General features: G+C 35.7%; 7 protein-coding genes and 12 long non-coding RNA genes across 19 annotated transcripts, besides 1 other annotated feature; 8 read left to right on the forward strand and 11 right to left on the reverse strand.

Annotated features, from left to right (window-relative positions):
- Positions 1–104: part of an LONG TERMINAL REPEAT that runs on past the window's edge.
- SPOM_SPNCRNA.1288 lies at positions 48–1,071 on the reverse strand. Its single transcript, NR_150156.1, has one exon. It is a non-coding gene; the product is annotated as a non-coding RNA (long non-coding RNA).
- On the forward strand, positions 303–2,320 carry arz1 (armadillo repeat-containing zfs1 target protein 1). Its single transcript, NM_001023516.3, has one exon. The coding sequence runs from the start codon at positions 441–443 to the stop codon at positions 1,917–1,919; it is 1,479 nt and encodes a 492-aa protein (NP_588528.1). The 5' UTR covers positions 303–440; the 3' UTR covers positions 1,920–2,320.
- tyr1 (NADP-dependent prephenate dehydrogenase Tyr1) lies at positions 2,310–3,956 on the reverse strand. The gene is made up of 2 exons (NM_001023517.3): positions 3,732–3,956; positions 2,310–3,632 (listed from the first exon to the last, which is right to left on the reverse strand). Exons 1-2 carry the CDS (start codon positions 3,815–3,817, stop codon positions 2,423–2,425), a joined length of 1,296 nt encoding a protein of 431 aa, NP_588529.1. The 5' UTR covers positions 3,818–3,956; the 3' UTR covers positions 2,310–2,422.
- SPOM_SPNCRNA.7711 lies at positions 2,518–2,947 on the forward strand. Its single transcript, NR_197047.1, has one exon. It is a non-coding gene; the product is annotated as a non-coding RNA (long non-coding RNA).
- Positions 3,231–4,151, forward strand: SPOM_SPNCRNA.7712. Its single transcript, NR_197048.1, has one exon. It is a non-coding gene; the product is annotated as a non-coding RNA (long non-coding RNA).
- Positions 4,138–7,740, reverse strand: ubp12 (CSN-associated deubiquitinating enzyme Ubp12). The gene has a single exon (NM_001023518.3). It carries the CDS (start codon positions 7,674–7,676, stop codon positions 4,737–4,739), a length of 2,940 nt encoding a protein of 979 aa, NP_588530.1. The 5' UTR covers positions 7,677–7,740; the 3' UTR covers positions 4,138–4,736.
- SPOM_SPNCRNA.7713 lies at positions 5,003–5,956 on the forward strand. The gene has a single exon (NR_197049.1). It is a non-coding gene; the product is annotated as a non-coding RNA (long non-coding RNA).
- SPOM_SPNCRNA.1289 lies at positions 6,593–8,011 on the forward strand. Its single transcript, NR_150157.1, has one exon. It is a non-coding gene; the product is annotated as a non-coding RNA (long non-coding RNA).
- Positions 7,957–10,210, reverse strand: dbp9 (ATP-dependent RNA helicase Dbp9). The gene has a single exon (NM_001023519.3). The coding sequence runs from the start codon at positions 9,983–9,985 to the stop codon at positions 8,198–8,200; it is 1,788 nt and encodes a 595-aa protein (NP_588531.1). The 5' UTR covers positions 9,986–10,210; the 3' UTR covers positions 7,957–8,197.
- Positions 10,211–10,386: 176 nt separating this feature from the next.
- On the reverse strand, positions 10,387–11,000 carry SPOM_SPNCRNA.7714. The gene has a single exon (NR_197050.1). It is a non-coding gene; the product is annotated as a non-coding RNA (long non-coding RNA).
- A 414-nt stretch (positions 11,001–11,414) lies between these two features.
- On the reverse strand, positions 11,415–11,653 carry SPOM_SPNCRNA.7715. Its single transcript, NR_197051.1, has one exon. It is a non-coding gene; the product is annotated as a non-coding RNA (long non-coding RNA).
- A 170-nt stretch (positions 11,654–11,823) lies between these two features.
- On the forward strand, positions 11,824–16,652 carry trm732 (tRNA methylation protein). The gene has a single exon (NM_001023520.3). The coding sequence runs from the start codon at positions 12,059–12,061 to the stop codon at positions 16,565–16,567; it is 4,509 nt and encodes a 1,502-aa protein (NP_588532.1). The 5' UTR covers positions 11,824–12,058; the 3' UTR covers positions 16,568–16,652.
- SPOM_SPNCRNA.7716 lies at positions 12,050–12,633 on the reverse strand. Its single transcript, NR_197052.1, has one exon. It is a non-coding gene; the product is annotated as a non-coding RNA (long non-coding RNA).
- SPOM_SPNCRNA.7717 lies at positions 15,479–15,757 on the reverse strand. Its single transcript, NR_197053.1, has one exon. It is a non-coding gene; the product is annotated as a non-coding RNA (long non-coding RNA).
- On the reverse strand, positions 15,940–16,238 carry SPOM_SPNCRNA.7718. The gene has a single exon (NR_197054.1). It is a non-coding gene; the product is annotated as a non-coding RNA (long non-coding RNA).
- A 20-nt stretch (positions 16,653–16,672) lies between the features above and the next one.
- Positions 16,673–17,903, reverse strand: SPOM_SPCC1494.08C (uncharacterized protein). The gene has a single exon (NM_001023521.3). It carries the CDS (start codon positions 17,650–17,652, stop codon positions 16,828–16,830), a length of 825 nt encoding a protein of 274 aa, NP_588533.1. The 5' UTR covers positions 17,653–17,903; the 3' UTR covers positions 16,673–16,827.
- On the forward strand, positions 17,792–18,166 carry SPOM_SPNCRNA.7719. Its single transcript, NR_197055.1, has one exon. It is a non-coding gene; the product is annotated as a non-coding RNA (long non-coding RNA).
- On the reverse strand, positions 17,891–19,167 carry tfb6 (transcription factor TFIIH complex subunit Tfb6). The gene is made up of 2 exons (NM_001023522.3): positions 18,775–19,167; positions 17,891–18,706 (listed from the first exon to the last, which is right to left on the reverse strand). The coding sequence occupies exons 1-2, from the start codon at positions 18,864–18,866 to the stop codon at positions 18,325–18,327; spliced, it is 474 nt and encodes a 157-aa protein (NP_588534.1). The 5' UTR covers positions 18,867–19,167; the 3' UTR covers positions 17,891–18,324.
- On the forward strand, positions 18,315–18,514 carry SPOM_SPNCRNA.7720. Its single transcript, NR_197056.1, has one exon. It is a non-coding gene; the product is annotated as a non-coding RNA (long non-coding RNA).
- Positions 19,168–19,175: the final 8 nt, after the last annotated feature.

Below are 19,175 nucleotides of genomic sequence, written 5' to 3' on the forward strand. Positions count from 1 at the left end.
CAATCTCCATATCGTATCATACATGGTACGATATATAATTAGAACATGTGACATATAGTGATACTCAACGTAGTGTATTATAGCGTAGTGTAGTATTGCTGACACCTGAGAACAAATAAAGTACTACATTTTACTTCGTTATAGCAAATTAATGTAACAAAGCACATCATAATTGTGTATTAAGAAAAAATTACGTATCATGAACAGGGCAAATCATCTTTATTTCTCAGGAATAGGACGGTGAATTATATTTTGACTTCCTCCAAAACTAGGTGAGCAAAGAAGCAGACACACGCACTCTTAACAAATACCAAGTACACAATATTTTGGTTTCTTTTAATAGTTTGAGGTTTTCTTAAAAATAGTGCTAGCAGAAGACTGCGGTGTTTGTTTGACGATCTTGTCCTTGGTTTTTACCAATTTCAGTTCGTTTGAGCAATATGACCGCTTCTGATACAGTCTACTTGTTCCAATCTTTGGCAGATCGATCAAAAAACCCTCAAGAGCGTTCCCTTTTTCGAAATTACATATCTGAGGCTCTTGAACTCCTTAGGGAGACGCCCTCTTCACCTACGGTGGTTCACGAGCAATGTTTTCGTTTTTTGGCAAATTCCTGCAGCGACAACAATGAGAATCGAGCGGCGTTTTTTAACCTGGGCGGGATCGATGTGCTAAAACCGTACTGCAGTAAGGATAATGAATACTCAGCGCTCGCATTTGCTGTTATTCACAACTGTATATTGGATTCACGAGAGTATCGAGCCCAGGTCGCAGATGCGCAGATCCTCAATCTCGCCATTACTTATTGGATTGATTGGCAACACAAATTGAAAGCACCATTTTTCAACATGCTTTCCTTTGTTTGTGAAATGCTGTATCCTTTCTGTAAGGACTGTAGCTTGGTTTTTATGGGCTTGCAACTACTTCCCTCGATGGTTCGTGAGGGTATTGACCCCTTCACAATTTTTGCAAAGGCCTTTGATAATTCCCTTGTTTGTGTTTCGTTTGCTCAAAACCCTTCCATGCTAATTGATTCAATTGATCTTGTTCGTAACATGCCTGATTTTACCAAAAAAACGGATATGCTGAACCTTTTCCCACGTATTGCGGAACATGATGCCGTTCTTTCCACCTCTCTCCATGCGGACCCACAGTTTTTGGATTTCTTGGAATCATGTTTCCGTTCCGACGACTCTAATAGCATAACTATGGCATCTCTTTTTATTGGCAATTTGGTGCGAAGGGATGATATTGCTAAGCAACTTATGCAAAAGGATTTCTTGAATATGCTCATTTCTTGCATAATGCAGGAGAAGGATGTAGATGGAAATGTAGAAAGGGTTTACGCTTGTTGTGCCGCATTACGACACTTCATGATACCTGTTTCTTCTCGCGCTCACTTTGCGCCAACTGCTATTCTTCTTCAAGAAAAACTGGCAAGCAGCAGGTTTACTCAATTACATTATATTTCTGCATCTATGATTCGTCTTTCAATGCCATATATCCTCTGTGAGTTGGCGGATCATCCTGAGCGTTTTTATAAACTGAAGGATTGGTCAAAAAGCCCCGACTTCAACTTGGCTTTGGAAAGCAATCGTACTCTTTTAGGTTTTGTGAAGCATTACTTGACCGTTCCTAAGTCTAAAGAAAAAATATCAGCTTTTTTCAAGAATAACATTAATCTTTTTGAAGAAAGTGTGGTTACCGTTCTCTCAACAGAATCCAAATACCCTATTGTTATCGGAGAAGCAGTTTTCGTGGCTATTTTGATGATAAAGCATGGATATGCTAATGTAGCTCAAACTATCATCGCGTCTCCCGTCTACGAGGCTCTGAAAAGTTATAGAGATGACCCAAATTTAGCTTACCAGCTAAAACAAAACGTCCGTTCTTTGTTAGTGTTAGTTGAGCATCGTTAACATTATGCGCTTGTGCAATTTATCTCCGATTTCCATGGTGAATGGCTTACTTGTTGTTGATTACTGATACAGCGTTATTGCTAATTATTTATTTTTTCGATTATTCCTAAAGGAGACAAAAATGTCTTGAAATTAGGAAGGTTGTTACATATGAGAACAACTTAATCTGTTCCATTATTCCTGAGATTTGTTTTCTCAATTACAAGTTTCATCCTTATTTATTACCATTAATTATTTATTTATCTATCTACAACTCCATTTTTGTTTACAATGCCCTTAATGCCTTTAAATTTTTTGATATACGTTGCTTATATACAAAAACAAAATGCGATAGTCAAACAGTTCGTTTAAAGCGCTGTTAATAAGATTTTTTAAAATGTCTCCCTTTAATATCGCAAAGTAAAGTAATTTTATAAGAAATGTTTGGATGATTATTAAAGAATAAGTACATAATCGTGTATACGAATTAACTGTTATAAACACAAAAAGCCGCTATTAAAAAGTCACATTTTTTGCAGGTTCTCAAGAAGTTTGCTAATCATAGCATTTCCTACCCTTGTAGCTTCTTCAAACCTTGGACGGAAATATTCTTGAGTTTCAAGGAACCGTTTTTTGTAAGTTGTAAAATCTTTAGCAGCTACACATTCACTCCATGATCTGACAGCAACTACGAATTCTAAATCATCGGGAGAGAAATCGTTATGCTTGGTAGCAGTATATATGCAAGAATCAAGTAAGCCAGGATGTCTGAACACGTATTCGGAAACACCAACCCATAATCGAAACAAAGGAGTGGAGCAAATCATGTGGTTTTGAGGATGTATCCCAAGTTTTGACCACGAATCAACGATAGCCAATATACTTAAATGACTGTTCCTTTTAGATTCATCCTTTGGAATGTTTGATATGCTATATTGGTCTAATAATTCATCACTTAACAAAAGACCACTTGAGTTGCGATCCATATTTTCACCAAACACAAACTTTCCAGCGTTGCGAATGCGATCCTCATACTCTTTGGCCTTTCCGCTAATTGCTAATTTGAATAATTCAGTTACAGAAGAGGCGTATTGTTGAATTTGCCTTTGTGCTTCTGGATTTAAAATTGCAAGACCGGCATAAACATGCCATTTACTAGAATAAATACGCATGGAAAGGTTCATTTTAATATTTTCAATACCACCACACCAGCGATTTATTTCCCAGGGGTATTGATTGTTAGCGTGCCATGCCAATCCCATTGTAAGAAATGCAGCATGTGTAACAGCTTGAGTATCAGCAGTGATACGATCGTGTTCTTTGGCAGACAAGTACACGACTGATGACTTGAAGCAGGAGAGTATTTCGTTAACAATTTCAAAATGCTCATCACTAGCTCGATGTCGTATTATGACAAGAGGTTGAGACTTAGGGTTCACTTTAGGACCATGCATGGAATGACAAGATATGATGTCCACATCCTCAGGCAAGTATTTTTCAAATGCATTCATCTCTGGAGCCTTACATGATGTTTGACCTCCGACAATCGCTCCAACTTTAGTTGCAGGCCCATATAGAGCAACAACTTTATCAATATGTTCAGCTTCAACACTGTACAGAATGTAGTCACTCGTTCGTGAAACTTGAAATCCATCCTTTAAAACGGTATATCCCCCATTTCCATAAGTCGCTTGTATTGATTCGTAATTTTCCGGTCGATCACAAACATTTACTCTATTTATGATGTTAGAAGGTGCTAATAGAAAAAGTCCCTAAAGGCACTTTGAAAAGGAGAGCTAATTGTAGATTGTAGAACAAAAATTATTTACTTACCTCCATCCTGCCTTACTGATGTACTCTGCATACAAGCGACCCATATCGCCAAATCCTATGATGCCGACCTGAAAAGTCTCTTTCATTTTCCCAAAATCGAATCCCATTCTGTATAATTTCTTTGGATTTTCAAATAAATATTATTTTAACTTTAGTAAAAATAGAGAAACTTTTTTAACTAACATATAGTGACTTTTGCTTATATATCAAAGGATGGTGGTAACTAAGGGTAATGTGAATAAGCAGAATCGTTATGATACTGATTGATACACAAGTGGAAAACTATCTAAATACAATTTTTGGTTATTTTTTGATATTCTACTTATAACTTCATACTTCTTGATAGCATTTGAATAAAGTATTGATTGTACTCGAATTAATATATATGAGCAGCTAATTGTGGAATCTGCATAATCTGAGCTCATTTTTCTAAATTTTACTTCGTTAATTAACATTCAATCTAAAGCATTTGATCAAAAAATCTATTAGCTAAGAGAGTGAAATTTCAAAGCAGGCAAATACAAACAAACTGGTTTCCCAAGAGTAAACTGAAATACTCCAATAAAAGTAATTTGAAATCTAAAGCACTTATTAAAGACCAAAAATAGCTGAATTTTTGAACAAAAAAATCGAAGACTAATCCTCATTAAAACATAGATCTTAAATAATCTCCAACACGCAGGCGCTTTAAAAAATGCTTTAAGTAGTTTGAAACAATTGTCAGCACAAAAATTCTTTTTAGTAGCTGAGAGAAATGTAATACCGATACTTTGTCGAATTATAAAGGAACTGTTGTCTACTTAATGATACAAAAAATCCTTAGCGTAAAATAAGTAATAAGTTCGGCTCAAAGGTATTAGAACATAATGGAATTTTTATTTAGATAAACGACAATAAATTGTGCCTAACCACAAACTGCAAGTTTTTAGTCACATTGACAAGAACCGTTTTTTAATTAGCATATCAAAGATTGATGCAGTAAGTACTAGTATTGAAAATTTCATTTTAGCTTGTTTTTCGGCGATAAAACAACAGATATGCAGCTGAGGTGACAGTTTCTTCAGGACATACAGGAGTGACCCGTGAATCATCAAAACAATAAAATTGTCCATTGTCGGGATTTTTAGCAAATGCTGTGTAATGACCGCCTCCAAGACCGCCATAGTGATTATCGACAGCATAAAGCTCATAAATTAATTTAGGATTTTCTTTTTCGGACAATTTATAGCTACCCGTCCGCATAGACATATCTAAATTGTCAATAGGGAATTCAACTAAGTCGTCAATTTTATCCCTAAACCTTCTTTCACTGCTAAATCTCTTCAAATGGAAAATCAAAATTTCGGGGCATCTCCAAATTTCCATTTGTTTACTAGCCTGTCGAAATTCTTTGCATGTAGGACAGTACCAAGGATCTTCTTCACCCAGTTGCTCCGTTTTTTCGAACTCATCTAAACAATCATTCAAAGTAATGGTACGAGAATCTTCAGAATCATCCTTTTTGTCCGACAATATTGTTTTTGATTCTAGCCACAATGAACGTCCCATTTGAGGAGAAGAAGGTGCCACACTAAATACAAATTGATAGGATTTTTCAGGCCACTCACACACCAGCAAGTCACCCTGAATAAGCAAACGATCATTTTCCTTTGCGGTCAACTTGGTGTTTTCGTTACTCTTCGAAGGCTCAGGATATGAACCGGGTGCAACGTCTTTGAACTCACTGTCATCTTCTTCCTCAATTGAATGAGCATCTAAAGGATCGACCGTCGATTCTAAATCCTTTTTATCCCGTTCGGTTAACAAAGGCAAGTTAGAAACACTCATGTTCCAACCGGTAGGGATTTTTTCAAACCGATCATGGAAAACTCTCATTTCAAACAATGGTGTCTGACTATGATCCATATCAACATCCAACGGACCTTTTTGCACTTGTTCATCTTCGTGGCCAAGTTCCAAAGACTCCAACGAGTCAATATTTTTTAAGTTTTTTAAAGTTGTAAATTGCTGATATTTAAGTTTGAGCTTTTCACTTATAAAGGAAGCATCAGTAACTTCATTGTCTGACAATTGCAGGACAAATGGGTGACCAAAATCGCGTGAACTCATATAGGAGTTTGCCGAATTTGTAGAATCATCAGATATATGATAGACAGGAACCAAAATGTCATCAGATCCATCTTCGTACGGTCTCTCTAACTCATAAAGATAAATTTCATCTTCCTCAGAAATCTCCATTAACAAAGATTTGGAAAGTTGTGTAAGGAACCTATAGAACCTTCCCTTATAAGTTTCAGTAACCAATATTTTCCTGTAATCGCTACATCCAGATTTTTCTGCGACATATTTGACAAGGTCTTCAATCGTCGCCGCCTTACTCTCGAGTACTACCTCAATAGCTAATGGAGTAAGATTTGTATCAGCTGGAATAAAGGTAACAGTATGCGACCATACTTGCTTGACAGGTAATGGAAGGGTAAGATCCATGAAAGGATCAAAGGTAATCGAGACGGTGTTACAAACAGGGCACACAAGGGTACTACGATACATGCCTTGAAATAAATCTACAATAAGAGAGTCATTCCTTAGTTTATGTAATCTCCAGCACTCCTCAGCAGTATTTTTTATTTTCTCTTCGTCCACTTCATACAAGTCGGGTTTAGAGGTATACGGCTTTTGATAGATTCTGTTCAAATCTTCATGTAGTCCATCTAGAAGAAAAGCTAAAAACTCTTGAGAATCCTGTTGGCCATATCCCAAAAAAGAATGATTGAATTTACCAATAGTTGCTTTAAATTGCCTTGGAGCGAAAGAGGAATGTTCTGGAGAATATAAAGATTTTATAAGAGATGCAAATATACTGGCAACTTGGCCACCCATACCAAGGGGATTTGACTCATTTACTTGATTTTTCCACTCATCTGATGTAAAAAAGTCACGCAGTTCACGAGTGTGGGTTAAACATTGGAGTGCGGAATTCATATAACAAGTATTTCCAAGGTTGCTAAGACCACAGGTTCCTGGAACCCTTTTTTCTTGTTTTTGTTCTTCATTAGATGATTGATTATTTCTCTGCTGAATTAAGAATTGTAGGCGAAGCGCACGGTCTACTGGCCATGTTTCATTTATCATGCATTCAGCCACTAATGAACAGCTACTGTCCATTCCCAGTTCTACCAAAGTCTTGGATTTTTCTAAAAAATCGATAATTTCTTTCGAATTGATTTTTATAAAAGATGAGGGATCGATAGTTCTATGCAAAGGCTGATCCGTGTCAACTCTCCATAACCTAAACTGATCACTGGGGAGAGAAAGGGTATATTTAACCCCTTCCAATAGATCCTCTAAAGTACTTTTTGAGGAAAGAGATATTTTTTTAGGCTTATGAGACTCATTCGCGTCCACAGCATTGGTGCTCAACAGTGTTAATGAAAAGATTGGTGGGTAAACTTCAACTACCAAATGAGGATGCGACTCTGAGCCCAGGTTTACAGTTTCCCTTGGAAATTCGGGTCCTTTTAGTCCATACCAGCGAACCAATAAATCCCATACATCTCGAGAAATGATGGTAAAATCAATCTCTTCTTGCAAATCCGGCTTCAACGTTCCAGTTTCTAAATCAGCAATATCTTCTTGATCTACCGGTCCAGGAAAGGGACCATCCTCTGCCAAATACGAGCAGAGTCGTTCATACCAACTATACGAAAGAATGTAATTGTCAACCTGTCCCAACTCAAGTTCGGGTTGATTGTTTACCAACTCGCCTATTAACTGCTTTTGTTCTGCAATAGAAGGAAGGTTCTTTGATATTTCTGAAGCATCACCCAAAGATATTGATTTTTGTGAAATATCATCCATGTTGGAAGAGCTTTGCGATTCCTCGCTCAAGGACCGCGGTCTTTTTCCGTGATATGAAGAAGTAGAACTTTCCGACAGAGAATCCATATAAAATGAAGTCTCTTTTGTCGATGTCAACAAGTCCAGCTCAATATGGAAAATTGCGTTGTTCAAATGGGAGGATAAGAGAATTTTTAAAAACGGTAAATTAATTCTGTTATCTCAAGTATTGACAGAATATGAAAAAAAATTGTAAATTTCTTATACATTAACAAATATTTATTTAAAAATAAGCCTAATGAGAACGTACATACGAATACTATAAACTCTACAAAATCTAGGCAGGAAAAATTAATATTAAACAGAACTTACTAATTTTGATTATTCTTGCAAGTTAAGTCAATTCAAAAGCAGGTTCAGTCGGTAAAATTACAGAAAGGTGAAACAGTGAGAAATTTTATTGAAGCTCTACCACTTAAACACCGCAATTTTATAAACCCTTTAATTGTATAACCCATAATTCCTAAACTAAAAATTTAACAGACCAATATTTTATTATAATTTCCCAAAAGAAAGAACAGAATGCACATTTCATAATCATTTGATAACCACATCTTACCGTAAAAACTTTAAGATTTACGCTTCATAGAGCGTAAAGGGTCGTGCCGATGCTTAGGATTCTTTCTAGATTTAAATACCTTTCGCCTATTGTTCTTTTTAAATGGTACAAAGCCAATGTCCTTGTTAACGGCTTGCATTCCTTTTGGTAATAAATATTCAGGAACATGACGGAGATGTCTCTGGGTGTGACCAAGGCGAACACTGGAAACAGTATCGTGAGTTAATGATAGTAACTCATCTGGATTTTCAGCAAAGTAAGATTTCAACTTCTCTGAAATAAGTAATTCCTGTTTCAATTCAGCAGCTCTTGCGGCTGAAACAGCAACGGTAGTAACAGCACGAAGAGCATCTTCCATACGATAGCGGAAAGCATCAATTTGATTCTTATCAAATGAGTAAGGTTGTAGGCTAATTTGCTTTTTTTCTAAGCGACGTAAAACGGACTCATCTTTTTTACAGGATTCCAGACTCGTAGGCTTATGTTTGCCAACCTCTGATTTGGGCACTACAAAAGACATAGCGGTTCCAGGTTTTCCAGCTCTTGCTGTTCTGCCGATTCGATGGATATAAGATTTTGTGTTACTAGGCATATCAAAATTTAGAACACAAGCCACATTTTCAAAATCAAGACCACGAGCAACACCATACTCCTTATCTTGTTTAACTCTTTTCTTTTTCTTGGATTTGTCCTTTGCAGCAGCTAAAATGGATTCATCATTGACATCTGCATTCTCCTGATCCTTCATTTTATCTAAAGTTGGCTGATCAGTAGAAATTACTTCTTCTTCGACAAAATCAACATTATTTTCCAATTCTTCTATTTCACCCATCATTCCACTTTCATCAGTAGCAATAATGATTTGATACAAGCCTTTATTATATTGTTCTAAGATGTGTAAACGGGAGTTTACAGGAAGCTCAGAGTTGAGCACTAAGCTCTTCAGACCAAACTGCTCCAAAAAAAGTTTTAGTCGGTAGCATCGGTTTATTTCGTTCACAAAAATCAAGATTTTTCCTTTAATTAATCTGAGTTTGAGAAGGATGTACGCTAGCAAAAACTTGTCTTGCTCAGAGCATTTAACAACGTACTGAGTTAACTTTCCACTTGCTTCTTTATCCTTTACTGCTAAGATAAACGGATTCCGACAAACTAACTTTTGTAAGGATGCAATGTTCTTGGAAAGTGTGGCAGACATTAAGAAGGATTGAGTACCACGGGGAAGGGACCTACTAAGGGTTTTCATGTCTTCGTTATATCCAAAAGAGAGCATTAAATCGGCTTCATCGATTACAAGGAATTTTAACTTATCCAATGGAAGTACACCAGATGCGACATGAACAACACAACGACTAGGTGTTGCAATTACAATATCAGGAAGATCGAGAAGAAGAGGACGTTGTACGGTATCAGAGCTATTCGTCGCAACATTGATAAATCTAATATGCTTGCTGCAAAAAGCAGTAAGTTTTTCCAATACATTGTATACTTGTTGAGCCAATTCTCTTGTAGGAACTAAAAGCAAAGCAAAAATTCCACGTTGATTTTCATCGATTTGTTTTTGCTTCAACAGTAATTCCAAAATGGGAATCAAATAAGCAGCCGTCTTACCAGAACCAGTTCTTGCTTGAGCTACCAAGTCTTTTCCTTCTAATGCTAAAGGGATTGTTTCGCTTTGGACTGAAGTAGGTTTTTCAAATTCACATTTATGAATGGCTCTTTGCAATCTAGGATCTAAATTAAAGTCCGAAAAAGTTTTTTCAGAACTCTCTTCACGTATTCCACCAGATTTTTCCATATTATCAGCTTCAAATGATTAAATTAAATATTTTTGTGTGATTGCGCTAATCAAAGACAGAAATAAAACACACAAAATATATTATTTGCAAATATCCGCAATTATGTTATTAATCCTTTGTTAGTTTGGCATAAGCTTAAATTTGACACAAATTTTATGAAGATGGAAATTTTTTCACCTGAAATTAGTGTAGAATCAAGTTATACGCGGTATTGGTTTTTGTTTGGTGTATCAAGAGAATGAAGAAATATTTTCACTTGGATCACAAAACGAGCACACAAATTTTATGTTAAAATTTGAATCAATTCCGAGCTATTTAATCATTATGCAAAGTTAATTTTTTATAAAAAATTTAAAAGAGCAGCTTTTCTCTATAAACTGGCTTTCTTTTTTACTAATTTTTCGAAAGTTTATTTAACGATCTCGACATGCGAATCACTATGATGACAAACTACAGTTAAATGGGAAAACATGTTAACGTAGTACGTAGGAAATACAGTTAAATACCAAGAAAAAATAGGAATTCCTTGTGCAAAATGCTTTTAAAGCAAATTTATTATAATTCACTTTCTATCGGTCTATATTAAGTTCAACTGTATATTGCGGAAAGCAACCTATGTGAAACTAACTATTGTTTAGTTTTTCTAAATCTCTAGATTCATTAAAAAAACAACCTTAACTAATACTGCCTAAAGCGTGAAATTTGGTTCCTTAAGGCAAGAATAGGCTACGACGCCCTATAATTAAAGTAAAGCCTGATCATTATATGTATAAAGCGGTATGTTAAGTTTGGATGGAAAATTATAGAAATGTATTTTAAACCGCTTTTTGAAGACGTTCTTAGTTTTATTTGTTAGACACGAACACATAAGAAGAAAGTTATCCAATTTTTATATTACAGCCTTCGGCGGCTGCCGAAATATTGAAAGTAGCAATCCTTAAACAATTTTCACTAAAAATTAAAACATAATTATTCACAAAGGTGCATGATAAATGCTAAGTTTAAGTATCCACAAATTATTTAGCTTACATTTGATCAAATACTAATACAAGGCTCGCTTAATTAAAAGCTTAAAATTTACCGAACTCGAGCGATCTTAACATGGACGCTAGATTCTAGAATATATATATATAGCTATGTTTGAAAAATGGCCTTTCCTTCTTAGTACTCATTTAGGGTGAAATATTCAAATGATCCCAATACATGCATATAAATATTGCAGAGCTAAATTTGAAGCAGGAGACTATTAGCCACCTTGAAACAATTGTTAACTTACAAACATCATTCATGATCGTAGTTAGAAAGTAACTACAAACAAATATAACATTTCCATTTTTATTACATAAATATAAAACAGTAATTTGTTTAGTAAACAAGTATTTGTCTAGCTTTTTATTTTTTTAATATTATTATTTTTATTATTAATGCTGCACGAGTGCTCGTGTATTTATAAAGTATTAGCCATGGTTGAAAAGTTGTACTTACATTTGAAAATCAGTGTTCATGACAGCTCAACATTAATTTGCGATGCGCCAGTTTTGCCAGTTTAATCCAATAAAGTTGGCGAACATAAAACAATTTACTAATTTTCTTTCATTCTTCTGACGGTTTATTGCCCCCGTGTCAAAGAAATTGAATTTCATACCTTAAGCTTTAAATTTGTTATCAAATCGTAGATGGTAAAATTTTTTAATTATCCAGCTAATTTGATATGATTGAAGAAAAAGAAAACAAATATATATTTTTTTGTGTTTGCATTTTATTTTCTAAAACCACGCTGCACTCCCCTATTCTCTTAATAAAGCAAAAGCATCCATGTATTTTATTACTTTACACCAAGTGTTTTTTTTTTATAAAAAAAAAATTAAACATCACTTTGGTGCCGTGGTCTTCCAATTTCGTCTGAGTTGTCTTAATTAGCCTTAATTTTTGTATATTATAATTTTGCGATTCTTAAAAACTTGGGTGGGTTATTACACATTGCTTTATGAAAGTTACATATGTTCATATTATTTTTGCGCTATTACCTCTGAAAAATCCTACTTATAATTTATAAATTAGACGTGTAAAAAATGGATTTGAGTGTTATCAAGGCAGCGTCTTTGGACTTGGAATCATTACCATCACAGCCCACTGTTTCGTCGTTTCAGCAATTAAGAGAAACTTTCATACAGTCGAAGTCGGAAGACTGGTATCTTAAAAACGGTCTTTTTTTCAGGTATTACTCTTTTCTGAAAAGCTCTTTAGAAAATGCCACATTGGATGGCCCCTCTCAGGTTGCTTGTTTAGATACCATTAGTGTATGGTTACGACGCATATTTAATGCATGTAAACAAGATCCGGAAATTTCTAAGTATGTCTGGGATACTATGGAGCTGAAATTCTGGACTAATTTGTTCTCCCTTCCTGCAAATAAAATATCTATTCCTGGCCTTACCGGTGTACAGGTTGCGGTGAAGGACGTTTTTTCTAAATCGTTACAGCTTTATTTGCTTGTTTGTCCTTCAGAAGATATAAAAAATGATTTTTTACTGGACTCGTTAAAACATGCCTTGCATTGGGATCGTCATGCCAAAGTTGTTTGTACAGCAATACAATTGTTGGTAAAGGTAACTGGTGCTGAAGCAGTGTTTGCCTTCCAACCAGATTTTTTTGAGCAATCTTTGAAGCTATTAAAAGATTATAGCTATGCACAGGCGATATCATCGACTATTTTAACAGTGTTAACTCTTCGCTTTAAGTCACTTTCCGAAGAAACAGAGGACCGAGAGGAAGTGGAGACAAAATGGATGAATATATGGTGTCCAATAATTTTATACGAGTTTTATGGGAATGACCGTCAAGTACAAGCGGGAATGTCTTCGTTCCTTATACCGTCTTTACTTGGAGTTTCTCCTGGAATCACAGTAAAATTTTTAAGCAGGTTACAAAATTATCCAAATGTTTCTAAGGATGCAAGAGATGCTGCATGCCTATACGCATTGAAAATCGCCAAAGACAGTAAAATAATTAAAAACTTGGATCTCGTTAAAGAGCATGCGTTTGTCAAAACCCTTTTCAAACATCCTGATATCAAAATTCAGCTTGCCTGTTTTCGTTTGATCGCTCTGTGCCCTAATGTGTCTAGTCCTCTTAGTTTTGAAGATTTCGATTGTCTTGAATCTAACATTGAATTTTCATTCAATGTTTTAGATCCTGATTCTAGGCAAATTTTGCTCAAATCTATGCAAGACTTTTTCATAAGACTCCGTGCATCCTGCCATTCGATTGCTAGGACTATGAGGTCAAGACACAGCGATAAGGTGGCTTTGAGTGGTCTACTAGACCGTGCAATGCAGTTTCTAACTTCCTTTATTTCTGTTTGTAAAAAGCATTTATATCCAACTTGTAACTATCAACAAGTCCTGGTATCTTTAAGTTTTCTTGATACTTTAATAAGTTTTGGTTTGGACGATAACGTGGAATCTTCTTCAATAAGGGAAGCTCAACACGATTTTCCATTTAGTATGGTTATAATCGACAGGGATCTTAGCCGACTTATGATTGACCGTTTAAAAGACCCGTATGACGATATCCGCAATCTCTGCCTTAAGATTTTGCTTTCGTATAAATCTTTACCAGGGTTCATTAGTGATTCCGATGCCTATTTTCTTTTTAACCATGGCCTTGAATTACTAAATGCAGTTCGTTCTCATGAATGTGATGGTGGGGCTAAGACAATTTATCTTTGTAACCATTTTATGGAAAAATCTGTACCCGGAAGTGTTTTGGCTAACACTAAGGTAATATTAAACCGTTTGAAAAGTAATATTGAGCATGCAAAAACTTCTTTATTGGAGGCAGCTGTAAATTGTCCGCTTCAAGGTTATTTAATTCAGCTTACCTACATCTTCCAATCTTTGTCACCGACTATTGTGAAAAATGACAATGAGAGTTGGAAAAACATAGTAATGGAACTAATTAAGGCTTCGGAAACAATTTGGGGTCTCATTAAGGATGTATTATGTGACGACTCTCCAGAAGGTAATCTCCCGGATGGTGAAGGAGAAGGTGGTATTGTTTCTAACTTGGAAGATACGCCTGCGCAACTTATCCTCAGTTACTCATGGAGAAGTCTCAAGGAGACTTCAAGCTTGTTAACGGTTTTATTGACAAAGTGTCTTTCTCTCTTCGATGAGGAGTTTACTCCTTTTACATTAAACTATTACGGTGAACTAATGATGACATGGTTATGGGAAATTAGACATCGTGGTGCATTCACTAGTGTTTATCCTTGTTTTATTGAATATTGCTCCTTTTTGTTCGAATGCAACAAGCACGAAATTAGTGAGCTACCAGATCCATGGTTGCATAAAAATTTAAGTGTGATTCAAGAAAAGTCGTCTTTTATTACGAGAAGGAGTGGTGGTATTCCTTTATCTATTACGGCCATTCTCGTAGCCGGAAAGGATAAAAGAGAACAGCTGATAGAACAAACGGTTATTTCTTTGATTTCTATTGCCAAGCAGCCAGTTGAACAAAAGAACATAGCCGGACAGTTTGATTTGCCTCAAGTCCATGCAATGAATACTCTTAAGACAATTTTTACTGAGCATCGGTTGTCATCAGTTTCAGTTGAATATTTAGAGCCTGCTATTGCTTTATCCATTGAAGGCTTTTCCCATGAGTTATGGCCAATCAGAAATTGTAGCGTTATGCTTTTTACTGCTTTAATTAATCGAGCGTTTGGAAGTAAAAAACCTAAAGATGCAGTTAACCTCGGCAACAACAAAGGTCTTTCAACTAAGATGTTTTTCAGTAAGTTCCCAACATTACATGATTACCTACTGCGTGAGTTGGAGGTAAGCGTTGCATCTTTATCTTCCAATGACCAACCTAGCACTGGACTGTATCCAATTTTGAACATGTTTTCAAGATTGCAATACGCACAACCTTATGGTAATGAAAATGAATGGACTGGTTTAAGTCAGTTTGAGCCACTTATTTTCAAATGCACTGCTAGTAGAATTTGTAAGGTGAGAGAAATAGCGTCTTTGTCATTGACATGTCTACTGGATTGTAGTAAAATGACTACTTTTATTGTGAGTCAGCTTAAGGGCGTCGCCGGATTACAACAAAATGAGATACACGGAAAATTGTTGACCATAAGGGCAGTGCTTTCTTGCTTCTTTTCAAAACTCACGCTGCAGCAAGTTCAAGAATTTTATGAAGTAGTTCCGTTGGCTTTTATCAATTGCTTCTTAGAGTTTACCTCCAGCAAGACGAGTTTTTATGCCAAAAAATTATTCCTGGAAGTCCTTAACAGCTATTTCATGAGTAATACTGATTCAAATGCTAAACGATTACAACAACTTAGACGTATGACTATGGATTACTGCAAAAGGATGTTATTAGATAGGAAGGCTAACGTAACAAACGTCTTTAATACAATCGGGCTTCCTATACATCAACAAATGGCGGCCACTATATTTTTGGAGAATCTCAAAGAATTCTCAGTGTATTGTGATGCGCATTCAATTGGTTTCCTTGTATCAAAATTGTTGCACTATGAGTTCTATGAAGTCCAATTGACCACGTTGAGAAGCATTGTTGATTCGCCGAGAAAGAAGATAATTGTTAATAATCCTGAGATTTTGCAAGCTTTAATCAAATTAACACCACGAAACCAGTGGAGTCAAGTTAGAGCCCTTGCATTATCGTTACTTTCGGATTCCTTGAACTCTACAAGCTATAGGCTTTTAGGAATTTCATGTTCAGATATGGTTTCCAACATCCTTTCAAATGAATGCCTACCCATAAAAGAAAGTTTTATAGTATTATTGGGTTCATGCATCAAACAACTAAAAACCGAAAACTTCCTTGAGTACAAGGTAACCTTTGCTAAATGGGTAGAAATACTACTAAGTTATTCCAATGAATATCAGCCATTTAGCTCTCGAAAGGCCGCTTTGGATTCCATAATACATTTTGATTTGTTCAACGCAGAATCAACAGCTGAAGCGTTTTCTTTCGAATTTTATATTCTCTACTTATTACTGGGAGACTTCCTTAACGACGATGATGAAGAAATCCGATCTCTGGCTGCAAATCATGCTTATCAGGTTTTGGGGACATCTGCACAATGTGTAACAGAAATTTGGAATTTATGGAAGCTACGTACCAAGGCAACATTTGGAGGACAACACGATTTTCAACACTGCATCAATAAAAGATTGATACTTGAAGACGGTTGTGAATTAGCGTCAGTCCAATTGGATAATGCTTTATCGCGAAACTGTTCTTTGTTTGAAAGAGAAAGGCAAAATCTTTATTATTCAGACAACCAAAAGCTCGAAGATTTACTTTTCTATGCAAGCTACCCAAACGAAAAATTAAAGGACTGGGCCACTGATGGTATAAATGCAATTCTTAGCAGGTTCGAAGATGTATCCCGAGATGGGCCATTGGGTAAGACCTCGGACCCCAATGTATGGTTTACAATTTACAAAATAATTCGTATAGCCGAACATGTTCATTTACCGCTGGATAGAGTACACAGTTTAATGAATCGTATAGACGGACATCCTAGCTTTTGTCAATAATTCAATTCTGATATTTAATTTGATTTTGTTAATAATAAATATATTCCTTAAAGTGAATTAATAAATTATTTTCTTACTCTTACAATTTTTGCAACGATGGCTAAGGTAAATATTAGTATAAATCAACTTTTTTACACGGATGAATAATTACAACAACTTGGCAAACGTTATTATCAAGAAATGTGGTAACGAAAAAATATCGTATGCATATATACATATATAAATATAAACAAAAGTTCGAAAGAAAACAAAGGACAGCATTAGGGAAGTCTTTTGTTCAATACTTTCTCACTTGGAAGTACCCAACTTTTTTGCCTAATTTCCAATGATATTAAATCTGTATCGCCAGCGGCGTCTACAATATCAGCTATTTTGGGAGGTTCGGCCCATCCTGTTCCACCAAAGAAAATGTCGTCTACAATCTCTCTGGTGTCATACTTGTTATTTCGGGTATGCATATGGAACACAGTGGTTTTTTGATTGAAGTCCTTTATCGAATGAAGCATTTTCTCTGCCCAAGCTGAAGCAAGCCCAGTCGATGTGTATACTTCATCATCGCGCCGTTTTAGCTCTTTACCATCTGTCAGAAGACCCGTAAGGCCGCTAAATACTTGGGGTTTCCCAAGTGTCTTGCTTACTCTAAAGTCCTTATTACCGGATGTTTGCTTAAGGCTTATTCCAATACGTATAGTGGCATTGATTTTACTGTCAGCAAGCAAATATTTTCTAGTGTCTTGACCGACATAAACATATTCGGTCAAGTTGATCTTTAGAATACCTAGACGTATGACACCAGAATCTGTATGAGAATCACAAAGCACTTGTAAAATTAAAAATTTATCTTTTAAAAGGTTATCGTTGTCGATTATCATACGAACGGACACACAAGTCTCGTATTCCCATGTGACGCGATGCTCCAATACAGGTTCAGCCTCGGTTTGGTCATTGGCATGACGAGAATGGATTCCTTCAATATTCCATTTCACGAAAATGACTCCCGTAATTAACGGAATATTAACTACATCGTGGATCCTAAGGTGAAGCTCAAAGGTAGGTCGACGCGCCTTTGGAATAAATATACTCATAAAAGCTGCAAATGCAGTTTCCTTAGGAAATGCAAATAAAAGATTTAAGAAAAAAAGCAGTTAATTTAGATAATTGGTTCATCCAACTTTTACCTATGTACAGAATGCTCCAGCGTTCAATTCTTGAAAGTTCTTAGATTTAATGGATACAAAACACGTTTTTCATACAAAACAATAAATAAAACAGTGAAAAGAGGAGATAGGAAACTAAAAGCTGCAAAACAAAAAAAACCCGTTTTAGTTGTTGAGGTGAAATTTCCTTCTGACGTATCGAATCGCATACTGTAAATCGCAGGTAACGAGATCTTCCGTCGCAGGTAACAATAATATGAAAACTCCAAAAATAAACAGTAGAAGTCGATTTCTTGCCAAGTATAATTATTGTTTTCGTAAAGGATGAACAGCAAAGAGAACATACATTAACTCGCTATTCAATCTCAAAGCTCACTTTCTGGATTTGGGCAGAATGGAAGACTGAAAAGACATTTACGGCAAGATGAATGTGATTAAAAAGAAGAGCGGGTACAAAAATATTATAATCTTTCCGAGTTGATGGTTCTTTTTTTTGACGTTGCAATTGTTTTAAAATACCATCGAAGTCACAAATGGCTACCAAAAGTTATAGAAAATTAGTCAGTAAACGGAGAAATAATGACGGGGAGAACAAATGCATTAAAAATCTATGCTGTTCAAACTCTTCTCAAAAATAGAGGCACAATCCATTTCGTATCCTTGAACGTCGCTCAATTTTGAAATAACAACCATACGGCAATTCTCCATCAGACTTTTTAACCGTATAGTATCTGTAGTAGAAAGATTTCCCGATTGTATGAGCCTTAAGCAAAGAGAATCCAGTAGGGAAAATACCTTAAAAGTTGTCTCTGGGGAGGCCGGAAATCCAACAATAGTGTCGACAAAAAAGTCGATACCTCGTAGAGTGAAATTGGTTACGAGAAAAGTATGCTTTTCCAAAGGAATAGAAGATACCACCTGAAAGTATGGTTCCAAATCAAATGCTAATTCCTCTAATTTTTGATAGCCACCGGGATGGAATCTAACGATACCAATGTTAGCAAATAAAAAGAGTGAAGAAGACTAGGCAAAACGAATTGAAAAACGTACTTCTTTTGGTATTTTTGAGACACGTCTAATAAAATCTCATCCAGAAAGTCGCGCAACTTGTTTAATTGGTGCTCAGTTAATTCAAGTGCCATAGCTGAATATAGAAACAGAAATTCCCTTTCCAGGAAAAAAAAGGGTCAAGCGATATTGATAACGAACTAAAGATCGGAAATTAAGTTGCTAATTAATAATGCAACAACTAAATATACATGAATAACTATCTAAAAAGTCAAGGAAGCGTATAAGCTTATACAAAACAAAATTTAGTTTCTGAAGAAGAGTGACTAGGGAGAATAAAACTCAATATCGACAAGAAAAGCATTAAAACCTTATTTATCTAAAAAATCAGTGAAAACAGAATTCTGTTCGCTTTTCTATATGACGGTGATGTTTGGAGAGGA

Source organism: Schizosaccharomyces pombe (genome assembly GCF_000002945.2).
Source record: "Schizosaccharomyces pombe strain 972h- genome assembly, chromosome: III".
Taxonomy (NCBI): Eukaryota; Fungi; Ascomycota; class Schizosaccharomycetes; order Schizosaccharomycetales; family Schizosaccharomycetaceae; genus Schizosaccharomyces; species Schizosaccharomyces pombe.

What these genes read in the sequence shown, in the direction of transcription:
- arz1 (NM_001023516.3), top strand. Translation starts at nt 441, where the DNA reads ATGACCGCTTCTGATACAGTCTACTTGTTCCAATCTTTGGCAGATCGA.
- tyr1 (NM_001023517.3), bottom strand. Translation starts at nt 3,817, where the DNA reads ATGAAAGAGACTTTTCAGGTCGGCATCATAGGATTTGGCGATATGGGT. An exon ending in ATCAGTAAGGCAGGATGGAG is followed by an intron (nt 3,633 to 3,731) that starts GTAAGTAAATAA and finishes CATCATAAATAG; the next exon opens with AGTAAATGTTTGTGATCGAC.
- ubp12 (NM_001023518.3), bottom strand. Translation starts at nt 7,676, where the DNA reads ATGGATTCTCTGTCGGAAAGTTCTACTTCTTCATATCACGGAAAAAGA.
- dbp9 (NM_001023519.3), bottom strand. Translation starts at nt 9,985, where the DNA reads ATGGAAAAATCTGGTGGAATACGTGAAGAGAGTTCTGAAAAAACTTTT.
- trm732 (NM_001023520.3), top strand. Translation starts at nt 12,059, where the DNA reads ATGGATTTGAGTGTTATCAAGGCAGCGTCTTTGGACTTGGAATCATTA.
- SPOM_SPCC1494.08C (NM_001023521.3), bottom strand. Translation starts at nt 17,652, where the DNA reads ATGAGTATATTTATTCCAAAGGCGCGTCGACCTACCTTTGAGCTTCAC.
- tfb6 (NM_001023522.3), bottom strand. Translation starts at nt 18,866, where the DNA reads ATGGCACTTGAATTAACTGAGCACCAATTAAACAAGTTGCGCGACTTT. An exon ending in TCTCAAAAATACCAAAAGAA is followed by an intron (nt 18,707 to 18,774) that starts GTACGTTTTTCA and finishes TGGTATCGTTAG; the next exon opens with ATTCCATCCCGGTGGCTATC.